We start from the raw sequence: 11,754 nt of genomic DNA on the forward strand, positions 1-11,754 counted from the left end.
AAAAATTTATCCGGTTTATATTTTTACAGCCGACCCTAATGGAAACCCTAATTTTATTCTAGGCATATACTTTTCATTTCGGGAGGAGGGCGAGAAATGGCGAGGCGCATCGCGAATCCAAGGTACTACCAAGGAGTAGTTGTCGTAGCCGCGGCTCCGTCCTTTTGGGAGCTGCTAGTGCTGTGCGTTGTGGTGCTGGGCATGCTCTCGTTCTTGGTGCTCTCGCTCCTCGTTTTCAAGTTCTGGAAGCGCAACACGCACCAGCCAAAGGGGCGACGAGTTTTCGCGCAGCGGCGACAATCCACACTCACAGCTTTCGCGCAGCCCAGCAGGGAGTGCTCGTTTTGCTGCATCGACATCAACTTGCTCAAGCTCAAGACAAGTAAGCATTTCCATTTTTTTTATAAAGGGGTGTTTAGTTTTGGTGTTGACCTTTATTCCACTTGTTTCTAACCTCTGTTTACAGTGTCCGGGATTCGGAATATTGACTTTGGCCGGACTCCTGCTGTACGACCATCGAGTAATAACCCAATCTTCTATGCTCCTCGCATCAGTGACTACGAATGTAAGTTTTCTTGTTTATCTTCCAGGGCCTGGCTGACTTTGATTTGTTTCTTTTTTTTTTTCATAGACCTTCTTGACTACCAACACTCGAGAATGATGCCAGGTGTTGTTCTTGACTTCCAGAGCTCAAGAATGGTGCCAGCGGTTCACAGCGGGTCCCTTGACACTGATCTAGCTGAGCTGCCACGGAGCGTTGTTCCACAGCCTCCAAGCACCTCGGAAATTCGTTTGCCTTTGACAACGCTCGACTTTGTGATCCCCCCGGCTTTCATGCCTGGTCAGCTGCAGCAAGAGCAAAGCCATCACGACATAACGACTGCATCCAGCTTGAGCTCTGAGTCGCAGTTACTGCCGGAGATTGACAATGAAGTAAGCTCACTCTGCTTTTCATATTGTCACTAACACACACCTGATGCAGTTTCTCAAGCGCTTGGAGGTTGTCTCTGAGCTCCTTACCGCAAGCTCAATCCAGGAGTCACGCATGGCCATGGCTTGTGTTGGTTATGGCCAGCTACAGTGTTTGCTCATGATCTTGCTTCAGCAGCAGAGTCATGACGATGGTGTGCTCAACAGGTCCAATGAGGTAAGCTTTCTCGTCTTTCCAGTCTACTTGGATCATTGTCTAATCTCTTTGTCCATGCAGTTTTCACGTACGCTGGTAAAGCACACAAGAGAAGCCAAGTGTACATTCCTCGACCTCAATCAAGACATATCGGTCTCACAACTCTACGGCCAAGACTTTATGCCTCTGCAGCGTCAATCGGTGATGATCAAGGGATCACGGAGCAATGCAATCTTCACGCTCCAGGTGATTAGTGAGCCCGGCTTAATTCCCGGATGTGGTTCGAAGTCCTACAACTCTAGCGTAAGAATACTTTCCATATTCCTTGGCTCAGTGGTTCCGAGTCCAGCATACTCTTTTCCGCTAAATGTAAGTCTATCTTTTCCTGGCTCCACAATTAACACTTGGCTTCTATAGGTTGCGTTGCCGGAGCTGGCAAGTGGTGCTCGTTCTGTTCTTCGCATCACCGGCGGCATGGAAGCTCCTCTTCCTGGTCGGCTTGGTGCTCGGCTGCTGCTCAACAATCTATGCTGTTCACGCTTTTCTGGTGATCTTTCCTCGTGGACTTGTGTGGAGCTCCAGGTGCCGAGTTATCCATCACTGTTTGAGTTGGCGGTGCTCAAACTCAACGCAGTTATTCCGCAGCCTCCAATCACCCCACTGCTTATCAAGCTAGTCTGCGTCAACTTCCAAGGAGATTACAATACTACTAACTGTAAGCTGTTTATGTTTTTGTTTGCATCATCCTTATCAAGTGTTTTGGTTTGAAGTTCCAGCAATCTGCGAGCGGGAAGTACATCGCGACATTGTGCCTGAGCGAGGAAAACAAGAAGCTCCTTGGTTCCTTGGTGCTCGGCTGCTGCTCAACGATGATGAAAGCCCTCCATGCTCTTTACGGTTTTGTGGCACTCTTTCCTCCGGGACTTGTGTTGAGCTCCAGGCGCCGATTTATCCATCACTGATCGAGCGAGCGTCACTTTATGAACCATATCGTAAGCTGCACTTCAGATTTTCGTTCTTTACGATAATTGACGACAATTGGTTTGCAGGGGTGTGCTCGTTTGGTGTCATCGACATCAGCAAGATCACGCTCAAGACAAGTAAGCTTTTCTCATTCTTTTTACCTTTGTTTTGTTTTTAACTGTTTTGACAGTGTCGGGGCTTACTTTCCCGTGGCATAGCAGCTTTCGTGCTTTGGAATCGACACTCCCTGATGATCACGATGCTTATACAGATGTAAGTACTTTTCCAAATTCCTTGTGGATTTTAGCTCTGAATTGAGCAGGAGGTCTTTGACATGTTTATTAATCTTATTCACGCGTCAAAAGGTGGCTGGAAATATTTTAATTTACACGTACGTTTGAATCTAATAATTTTCAGTCAATGTTTTTTGGATCTTTATTCTAATATGTGAATGCAGGGACTATACGCTGGCTTTAAAGACGCTTGGCTTTTGCGTGGTGGCCAATTTCGAGCTGAGGTACAAGAGCTGCGAAGGCGTGGTGCTCCACCTTTTAGTGCCACGAGCGAGCAGCAAAACTATGAGTGGGAAAGTCACAACATTCTAGAAAAGCAAGAAGCGGCCAGCTTGAATGATCAGTCAGACAACAGTGCTATTTTAATGAGCAGGCCACCATCCATTCATCAACTTGAAAGCTCTGGCAACTTCTTGGAGGTGATATCGATTGCGGCGGATTGCTCCTCCGAGGATTTGGAGCGCCAAGTTCGTGGTTCAAGACACGTAAGTATTTTTACAGTTTCTCATGGATGTTATACCTGAATTTGTGTTATGCAGTTTTCGGATGCCGCCTTCAATGACGCAGGAGGAGAAAAGTACTTAGATTTGATGCGGCACGAGCCAGCTGGAGACCTGGAGGATGGCTGGGAGAAATATCCAGAAATCGAAGAGCTGCCGATAGATGAAGGATGGATCGACTTTTCCGAATTGGTGAGCGATAAGCAGGGAGATAGTGCTGTTTTTGTGGAGATCCGTGAAGCTGATCAACCTGGGAGCTCAGAGAACGAGGATGATTTGACGCCTTATGCAGCAGCAGAACTGCTAGATGCCTTGACATTCATGGGCGACATTGCGACACCATTGTTTTGTGCCACCGGTAATTGTGGTTTTCTGTTCTGTTGTTTTCTCTTCTCCTTTTAGCGGTCACTGACACACACACTTGAACAGGAATTGAGAAGGCGATTATTATGACAAGTGGTGGTGAACAAAAGGTGTGCTAGCATTTTCAAGGCCATTTCAGCGTATGCAGCACCCATACAGCCGTGAGGCAAAGGATCAAAATCCAGCAAGCTCTCGCCGCTGTCACCGTGACAGATAATTGAAGCCGACATAATTTTATTTTCCCTCAAGGGTCATCACGGTCAAATGAAACACCGGAAGTATTGGAGCTGCCTTCGACACGAAGTTTACGGTAGCAAGTTGCGGGAGTGAAGCAGCTGGCTTGCTGCAAACAGTTGGTTTGACTTAGCTACGAGCGGCTGGACGAGGCTCAGGCGGGTCTCGGAAGGTCTCAGGATAGACTTCAGCAAGTTGCGTTTCGACGCTCTGGATATGTGCAATGTGTGGCTACTAGGCGAGCCTGGATCGCCAGGCCAGAGTGTTGCTGCAAGCCGGGAACTCTGGTATTCGTGAGAACTCACAGATGTATCTACTCCAGCTCGGCAGGCATGCTTTCGGCAACTACAGAGAGAAATGTTCCGGCTTTGGAAGATGGCGATCCGGTTCGAATTCTCGGCCAACAGTCCTCTGGAGACAACGAGGTTGACAAAGGATACAAACTACCTGGACAAGGCTGTACTCTTATTCTAGTTCCGTCAGGCTTTCAAACAGGCTTTCTCCAGACGCTAAGATTTACACGGTTTTGCTCTGTTTGACCAAGGCAAGAGTGGATGAGGCGTAGTTCTCTTGAAGCTGGTATGGTATTGCAACTTCTGGCTGAAAGCTTCTCGTCACCGACTGTTTCCATCATAGGCAGGAAACTTGTATGAAGTCTTTGACGCGGTGCCAGAGACGGAAGTTTCTCCAAACTGTGACTTCGACATGGAAATCTCGACATCTTCGCAAGGGAAAAAAGCTCGGAGGCATGCTGTGCCAGGCTCACAGGCCTGATCGTTCGAAACGTCGTCTGATTCACGAGGTAATGAAGGAGTCCAGGTGCTCGGCCGACGTGCCTGCTACGGAGGATTCCAGAAGCTTACGACAATGTGGTCACCTTCGTGTATAGCACTCTGCGGTGGAGGCTATCTCTTCTAACAGGTTCCTGAGCAGTGCTACGAGCAAATTCTTGAAAGGAAAGGAGCGAGCTAGTTTTGAGGCCGCGAGGACAGGTTTTGAGGCACCATAGCTTCCGGATTGAGGCACAACTCCAGGGTTTTACGGAGTTTGGAAAGTCGAGTAGAAACTCCAGGGTGATGCAGAAGCTGGAACAGATCCTTCAACAGATTTCTCGAGCATGACCAGTGGTGTGCAACCTCCACTTTGTCGAGACCTCAAGGGTGCTCAAGATGATATTTAGCTTCTCCTTGATGATGGAAAAACTGGCGGCAGCAACGATCTGAGGACGCACATATTTGAACTTCTGGACCAGCTGAGAATGGCAATGATACCGATTCTTCCCGTATATAATGTTGTGGTGGCAGTGCAAGTACATCGACCGCTTAAGCAGGAAAATATGGAAGGTGTTGAGTTTGGGGAGGTGGTAATGAAACACTTGTGCAAGTGACTGTTCTTTCATCAGCTTTTCTTTCAGAACAAGGTACGCGTTCGGGCGGCCTGCCATAGAAAGTGTCCAACGATCACTCACACCGGAGATATAGAGCTCATGGGCAGAGATGATTTGCTCACCTTGACGGTTGGACGAGGCAAAGGATCTAAATCCAGCAAGCTCTGGTCGCTCTACTTTGCGAGCTGGGATCACAGGAGTCAGGGAAATGCTAGAAGCGGAGTTCAAGGTGTTACTCAAGAATATAGTCACCTATAACGTTAATGCATTGGAGCTGTTCCTCCCGATGAGGAACTTGAGAACTCTTTTGGCGGTGGTGATCACTACGTGCCCAAAACTACCTGGAGATGTCAGGTGCTCCCATTGCTGTTAACCACAACACTTTAGTGACTCTTCTCGGCTGCAAAGCAAGTGTTTTAGCTTCAGGCAGAGTGGATGAGGCGTAACAGGTGCTGATCTCTGATATTGCAACTTCCTCTTGTCACCAAGTGTTTTCACCATAGGTGGCCGGCAGATACTGTGACTTGAGACAAGGAAAGCTCGACATCTTCGTAGGGAAAAGCTTGCAGGCAAGCATGTTCCAGCTGCGCCAGGCTCACAGGCTCGATCCATGCTCCCAAAGGGATGGTGATGGCGGACGCAATGATTGCCGCAATCTCTCCTAAGAGCAGTGCTAAGAGCAAATGGTTGAAAAGGAACAGCGAGTACGAGAGTTTGCCAATAAATTAAAGGTTGAATTAAACATTTATTTTGACAGTAGCCCATTAGGTTTAAATTGATTAATTTAAAAGATGCTGCCATTTTCTGGGCAGATCCTTGAACTTGAGCTTCCTGGATGGTATTTCGAGCGCATCTGTCAGAGATTCACCTCGAGAACATGAATGCCCTATGGATGAAGCTATTCTACAATGATCTTGAGCACAAAACCGAGTAGATCAACACAACCTTTGAAGTTATTAATCAACAAAATCCATGGAAAACGATGCTCTACGTCATGCTCACGAGCTCCCGGAGCCTCTGCACGAGAGCATTATCGATCTGGAACGTCCTCTCAATGACAGCGTCCAAGATAGGCGGGTTCGAGCCAAACACGGCCTTGGCAACCTGGGAGACTCCGGGGTTCTGCGAGTTGAACCCGGCCACCGCCACCGCGGGCTCTCTGCCAGTGTTGATCTGGAAGTGAACCAGTCCTCGAGGGAAGACGAAGAGCTCGCCGGGATTGATTGTCTGAGCGAAGAGCTGGTTATCCGGTGCAGTGGTGACAAAGCCCACGTGGACGAGGAAGAGGAGCTCGGTTCCTTGTGGATGGGGTTGACACCGCCGCGAGCGTAGTCAAGGCGCGCAAACGAGACGCCCAGAGTGTTGAGTCCAGGGAAATTGCCAACGTTTGCAGCATTGACGGCGGAGCCGAGCCTGTTGCTGGTGTTGCCCGGCCTGAGCAAGCCCGACTTGAAGTCCTCAGCCACCACCGCTGCCATGGGCTTGCATACCTTGCCATTGATGATGATAGTGCTGTTGTTGTCTGTGACACAGACGCCCTGGAGCATGTCCTTGTCAGTAGCGAGGACGAGTGGGGGTGGCGAGTGCGCAAAGATCAAGTTGGTGATGAGAATTGCCTGCATTGTTGCCGCCATGGAATGAGAGAAACGATGAAGAACTATCCTTGACCTGAGACACTGTCGAGAGGGGTTTATAAAAAGGGTCTAGGACGATCTAACACCTCTAATTGACACTAGACTTGCATGGCCTTCCTCATCCATTGATCATTGTAAGTTGAAACTATCCAATAACCATATTAACATTAATTTATATCATTTATGAATAATTTATCTTGCAAAGAATTTGAAGATCTATCTGGAAGATTTGGAAGGTTGAGTTCCAGTGCAACCAAGAAGATGAGATTCTTGGAAGATCTATAGCGACCAAACATCCTCACTTGGATGTTTCTTCATTGTGGCATTGGAAGCACACTACCCAGATCCCCAACATATGTGTGCTTTGCATGATCTCGCTCCACAATACCACATCCTTGGAAGGAATCTCCCAAAAAAATTTCATGGCCTTGATGATATCCCCAATCTATATTGTGTTTCATAGAACAATATTGTGTGCTTGATTTAGCACTTTATTTTTCTTCTTTTAAACCAACTAGAAAAGAGGCAATTATTTGATGAAAAAGCCCTTCATGGGATCTTTGATGGATTAGAAGGTGACTTCTATTTCTGCACTTTCTATGCTATACATTTGAATAATGAGATTGGACAAGAGTCATCTTAGGCTCCTCCTGCTAAAATCTACATATGGATTCACTTGCATTTTTATCAAGATTAATTTTTAGAGTTTTTTTTGGCTAATGTGGAACACAGAAAATATATTATGTGTATTAAAGTAGAAAAAGACCTTGAACTGCTAGAAGATATTGGTTCAATATAGAATGATGTTCAAAATTTAAAATCTTTTAAATGAAAACTTTTGGAAACTTTTAAAGATTGAATAAACCAAGAGCTTTCTAGAGGGGTTTAACTGTAAGCAACCAAAGAGAACAACTCAAGAAATGATTTATAAAGTTCAAATATAAAGGGAAAAGGCCTATAAACAAAAGTGCACCCCTTTTTCCAATTGGTTAATAGTCTTGGGATATTTAGGGTTAATCGTCCTTGGGTTTGAATAGTATTGGGCTGAGTAATCTCCTGAGAAGACCAAATTCAAGAGCTTACATTAACCCCTCATTGATTAATTATATCCTTAACTATTTATTATCAATTACCAACTCAAAATCATAGGTAGTATGATTGTTTTTATGTTTAAAGTTTTATAAGTTTTAAAAGTTTTTTTAGTGCATCACTGGTTTGTTGAGATATATTGCATTCGAAACTTTCCAAACCAATTTATACTTTTGTTAACATCATGCACTTAAAGTTTATGAAGGAGATCCCACTCTTTTATATTAGTTAATAATATTATTCAACAATATATTTTGATTGGTAGAAAATGTATTTTTCTTTAAATTATTAGTTTTTATTATTTATTTATTGAATGTTAGTGATATATATTGTGAGTAATAAATAGTTTATATGCTATAATACTATAATTAACATATTACTTAGGCAGGGTATTTTATATATATATATAGACCTTACCCCCCAGAAGATGAAATGTAAGGTGATGATAATAAGTCAAATGAAACATCTAGAGCTTTTGCAGAGCAATTATAGATTGCTATGAGAATCTAAAGTTACATTAGTTCATTATTAAATCCTGATGAACTAATTACAACTCTGTGTATAACTACTAAACATTCAAACCAATCTTGAAGCTATAATTTTGAAATAAGGGATTTTGAGAGCCATTACAATTTGTAAAGCATCACTACAATAAATGATACATCATGCTTCTTAGTCTACCCACCAACCATCCTCCAAGACTATTACTAACTCAAACTCACAACCATCAGCAAAATTTACCTTTGCATCTTCCCTTTGGTCAACATCCAAGATTTGTGTTAACTCGAACTCATGACCTTTGTTTTCATTTAACACCACACATGGGAAGTCAAATTTCGCGAATATGATTTCGGGTATTGAAAGTTATTTGTCAGCTAGTCCTTTCAAATATTTTTTCTTTACTACCACGATGGCAAGAGGTTGGTATTGTTGGACCCTTTATTAATCCCTCTTGTTCAAGTGTTAGTAAATTGGACTTTGCATCAATATTTAGCTGGATGAGCATAAGGATGGAATTTGTAAGTGTCTATTTAGCCAAGTATACTTGGCCTGGCTTTTTAATTCTCTTTTGCTCTGTCTTGCATTAACTTGACAAGAACCCTTGTGTATTGAGACTAGTCCCTCAATATCGCTAAATGACAGCTTACCGTGTCTGTTAAACACTTTTGTTATCATGCCCTTTGTATTAGTCTCATTTCAGTCCCAAATGCTATTTATGGAAAGTGTCTAGATTCACTCATTTGGCATATCTACAAAATGTAGAGATCAGCCTGAACACAATGGTGTTCATCCTGTGTCCAAATTCGCAATCTAAGAACATTCCATATTTAGTAAGTTTTGAGCTTGTCCTAGAGACTAACTCTTGATACTAAGGGAGGATTGAGCCCAAAGCATGTGTTCCTCAAGGGGGGGGGGGGGGGGGACTGTGGGTGGTTTCAAATGTATAGTAAGGATAATGGGTAGGTCGGGCATGGCTGACTAACCTGAGGCATAGTCTAACTCCCACTTGTATGCCTATCTTTATTCTACGTCTGATCTGGGTTTAAACCCAAGTTCCATTCCATGCTAACTGATGGAGTACCCATGTCCTTACATTAGGCCACCGGTATGCCAAAATAGCACTAGACTCTGTTTGGCTCTGTTTTGCGTGTTGGTTCTAGCATTGGGATGCTGATTATTCCAAAACTGTTTCAAGTTGCTCTGGGCTCCTGTCCCTTCGCTCCTTTGGTTATATGCTCGGGAGTTGCTTCGTGGTCCGGTTCCGTCACTCCTTGGCGCCATGCTTGGGAGTTTGGCACCATTCTTTTGTTTAGTGGCTCAAGGCCTTGAACCTCAGGTTCCACACCACTATCCTTTGGACACGTGATATGTGACACGTGCCATCTGTCACGTGGCACAAAGAGGGTTTAGGTTCAGCTTCATGATGTTATCCTATGGTAAATCACCATAGAATAAAAGGTAGAAACCATGTGCATTACATTTGGTATCAAAGGATGAGTCTCAACAAGTACTATTCAATGAGATTGAGCAAGTAGTCTCATTGCATATGCAGAGATAAAAATGATGATCCAAGTGGGTACACATTTGGGTGCAAAAGCTTCGAATGGTTCTTAAGGTATGGATTTTATTTCCTTTCGTACCTTATTATGTGCTCTTAGGCTCATAAGAGGGATTAAGTTGTTCCATTTAGCACGAGTTTGTGCTTGGGTTCATGAGTGAGGCACATTAACAACTCAAGGTTACACTTTGAGTTGGCAGGATTAATGTTAGCCTATCGTTGGTTCCATGAGTTGTTTTTTATACCATAGGTAGAAGTAAACATTCCCTAGGTTTGCTATGAGTGGTAAATAGGCTGGTCCATAGCTTTTTAGCACGACATTAGTGGATCCTTCCTATGTATGATTACAAGTGGATCAACCAAGATTATAGGGATTAGTCTATTAATTCAAGTAATCATTGCCGTGCTCTCTCATAAACTTTTCTTGGATTAGACTAAAGGCAGTGTGAAAGCAAACTTAAGGTTTAGTCAAAGATGAAACCGAAAAGAGAGTTGTCAAGGACGAAGGATCAAATACGTAAATCATTTTCTCTTTTTAAAAAGATGATTTGCAACAAAATGATGACTCATTGCTCGTGTTCACATCATGCAATCAAAAGTCCCTACCTTGATGCATGTTCGTAATGATGGTCTTACAAGTGGTGAGTTATGGGATGGATAGCAGTGAAGCGCTAAACCATTTTGTCTAAGCTTGTTGTTGAAGGACTTGGGTTACAATGCTCAATTCTTTTTTGGGGAACCTTGCTATTGCTCCTTGATTAGTTTGGTGTTAAATTAGTTTTGAGTTTGGTCAGAAAGAGAGTGGTATGAGCTTGTCCATGTTGTGAATAAAAGTTAGTGGTGTTGGGTGTTATAAATCTCTATCGGTGGAATGTGACATTTATGTTGCATTTTGTCGAATCGAGTTAGCATTTGATACTCACATAAACCTTTGTAGTAGTGGTATGGGCCTTGCTCGTGGTGTTGCTTGATTGATGATCAAGTCATTGTGATTTTATATCATATCCATGTGATAATGAGTAATGTGTTTACGAAGTTGCTTGGTTAAATGATGATCAACCCCAAAGTGGTTGATGGAGAAGCTAGTCTACTTGCACGTAGTAGCATTGTAATAGCTTTAACTAGATTCTCAATGTTGGTCCATTATGCTAAGGTGTAGTTGGTACGTTAGTTCCTTGAGTTTGCCTATTGAGGTGTTGGAAAGGTTATAGCATTCATTTGCTATAGCTTGTCGATTGATTCGTTAACACTTGGAGTAGATTGTTAGATGGAGAAGATGTGTAGTTGAAGCATTGACATCACTAACATTTGTGTTAGTGGAAGTAGCATTGTTATTTCAAGTGATGAGGGTTTTCCTTAGAGCTTGATTTTCTATGTCATTTTTTTTGTTAGTGTTGGGCTTCACATTGGATCATCCAAAGCTTAATCATGAAGACCACATCTTCAGATATCCACATTGCACTAACACTCTTCTTCAACCACCTTCAAGATGTTCATGTTGCATTTTGTGGTTGGTGTTGAATGTCGAAAGTATGGGCAAAAAGATGTTCAAGGCTAAAGCATACTATGGGTCATGAGAATGTGTGTTGAGGTGAACCTATGTGAAGTTATTGGTAGGAAGAAGTTGATTGAGTCTTGAAAGTTTGTATTCTTAGACTTAAAATCATTCTTTCTCTAGGATGGAAAATTTTTCATAAATTTTCTATTGATTTGTTAATTATTTTGCTCGAAAACCATTCCATTTTCGCAAGTTAGTACAAACTAGTGAAGGGGTTGAAGTTAACTTTGGTTAGTTTAGACCTTAGTAGGTAGTTTGTATAATGCGACCCAAAAGGGATGCTGACTTTTGGGGCTAAAGCAATTGAGTTGGATAAAGTCTGGAATTGGTGTAAAAACGTGGTTGTTACACTTTTCTAAGAAAGATGACTCTTGTGCCTTTCTTCTGTAGCATTATACTTGGTGGTAAGTTGCACCTTGCATTTCGTAGGACTCTATGAGAGTAGTGAGCTCTCACTGATTTTGACTTGGTCTTGGTGGTCTTGTGCCTTGGCTAAGGATAGTGATGTCCAACTTAGTTGTTTGCAGTTAAAATGTTAGTACCCGTAC

The 11,754-nt window shown here is 43.2% G+C and overlaps 1 protein-coding gene and 1 pseudogene across 2 annotated transcripts; one reads left to right on the forward strand and one right to left on the reverse strand.

Moving 5' to 3' along the window:
• Positions 1-87: 87 nt before the first annotated feature.
• Positions 88-4,737, forward strand: LOC112344541. 2 transcript variants are annotated; one of them, XM_024669400.1, is made up of 13 exons: positions 88-382; positions 467-565; positions 632-933; positions 983-1,147; positions 1,208-1,495; positions 1,544-1,841; positions 1,897-2,118; positions 2,176-2,226; positions 2,280-2,362; positions 2,412-2,480; positions 2,547-2,867; positions 2,922-3,240; positions 3,312-4,737. In XM_024669400.1, the coding sequence occupies exons 1-13, from the start codon at positions 97-99 to the stop codon at positions 3,362-3,364; spliced, it is 2,556 nt and encodes an 851-aa protein (XP_024525168.1). In that variant the 5' UTR covers positions 88-96; the 3' UTR covers positions 3,365-4,737. The 2 variants fall into 2 exon arrangements, with proteins under 2 accessions (XP_024525168.1, XP_024525169.1); XM_024669401.1 differs by having other exon boundaries at positions 1,903-2,118.
• A 1,116-nt stretch (positions 4,738-5,853) lies between these two features.
• LOC112344604 lies at positions 5,854-6,500 on the reverse strand (annotated as a pseudogene).
• Between the last annotated feature and the right edge of the window lie 5,254 nt (positions 6,501-11,754).

Source organism: Selaginella moellendorffii, unplaced genomic scaffold (assembly GCF_000143415.4).
Source record: "Selaginella moellendorffii unplaced genomic scaffold, v1.0 SELMOscaffold_5, whole genome shotgun sequence".
NCBI classification, from domain to species: Eukaryota; Viridiplantae; Streptophyta; class Lycopodiopsida; order Selaginellales; family Selaginellaceae; genus Selaginella; species Selaginella moellendorffii.

Coding starts and splice junctions, on each gene's coding strand:
- LOC112344541 (XM_024669400.1), top strand. CDS start 97: ATGGCGAGGCGCATCGCGAATCCAAGGTACTACCAAGGAGTAGTTGTC. Junction 1,496..1,543: donor CATACTCTTTTCCGCTAAAT/GTAAGTCTATCT, acceptor TGGCTTCTATAG/GTTGCGTTGCCGGAGCTGGC. Junction 2,119..2,175: donor GTCACTTTATGAACCATATC/GTAAGCTGCACT, acceptor ATTGGTTTGCAG/GGGTGTGCTCGTTTGGTGTC.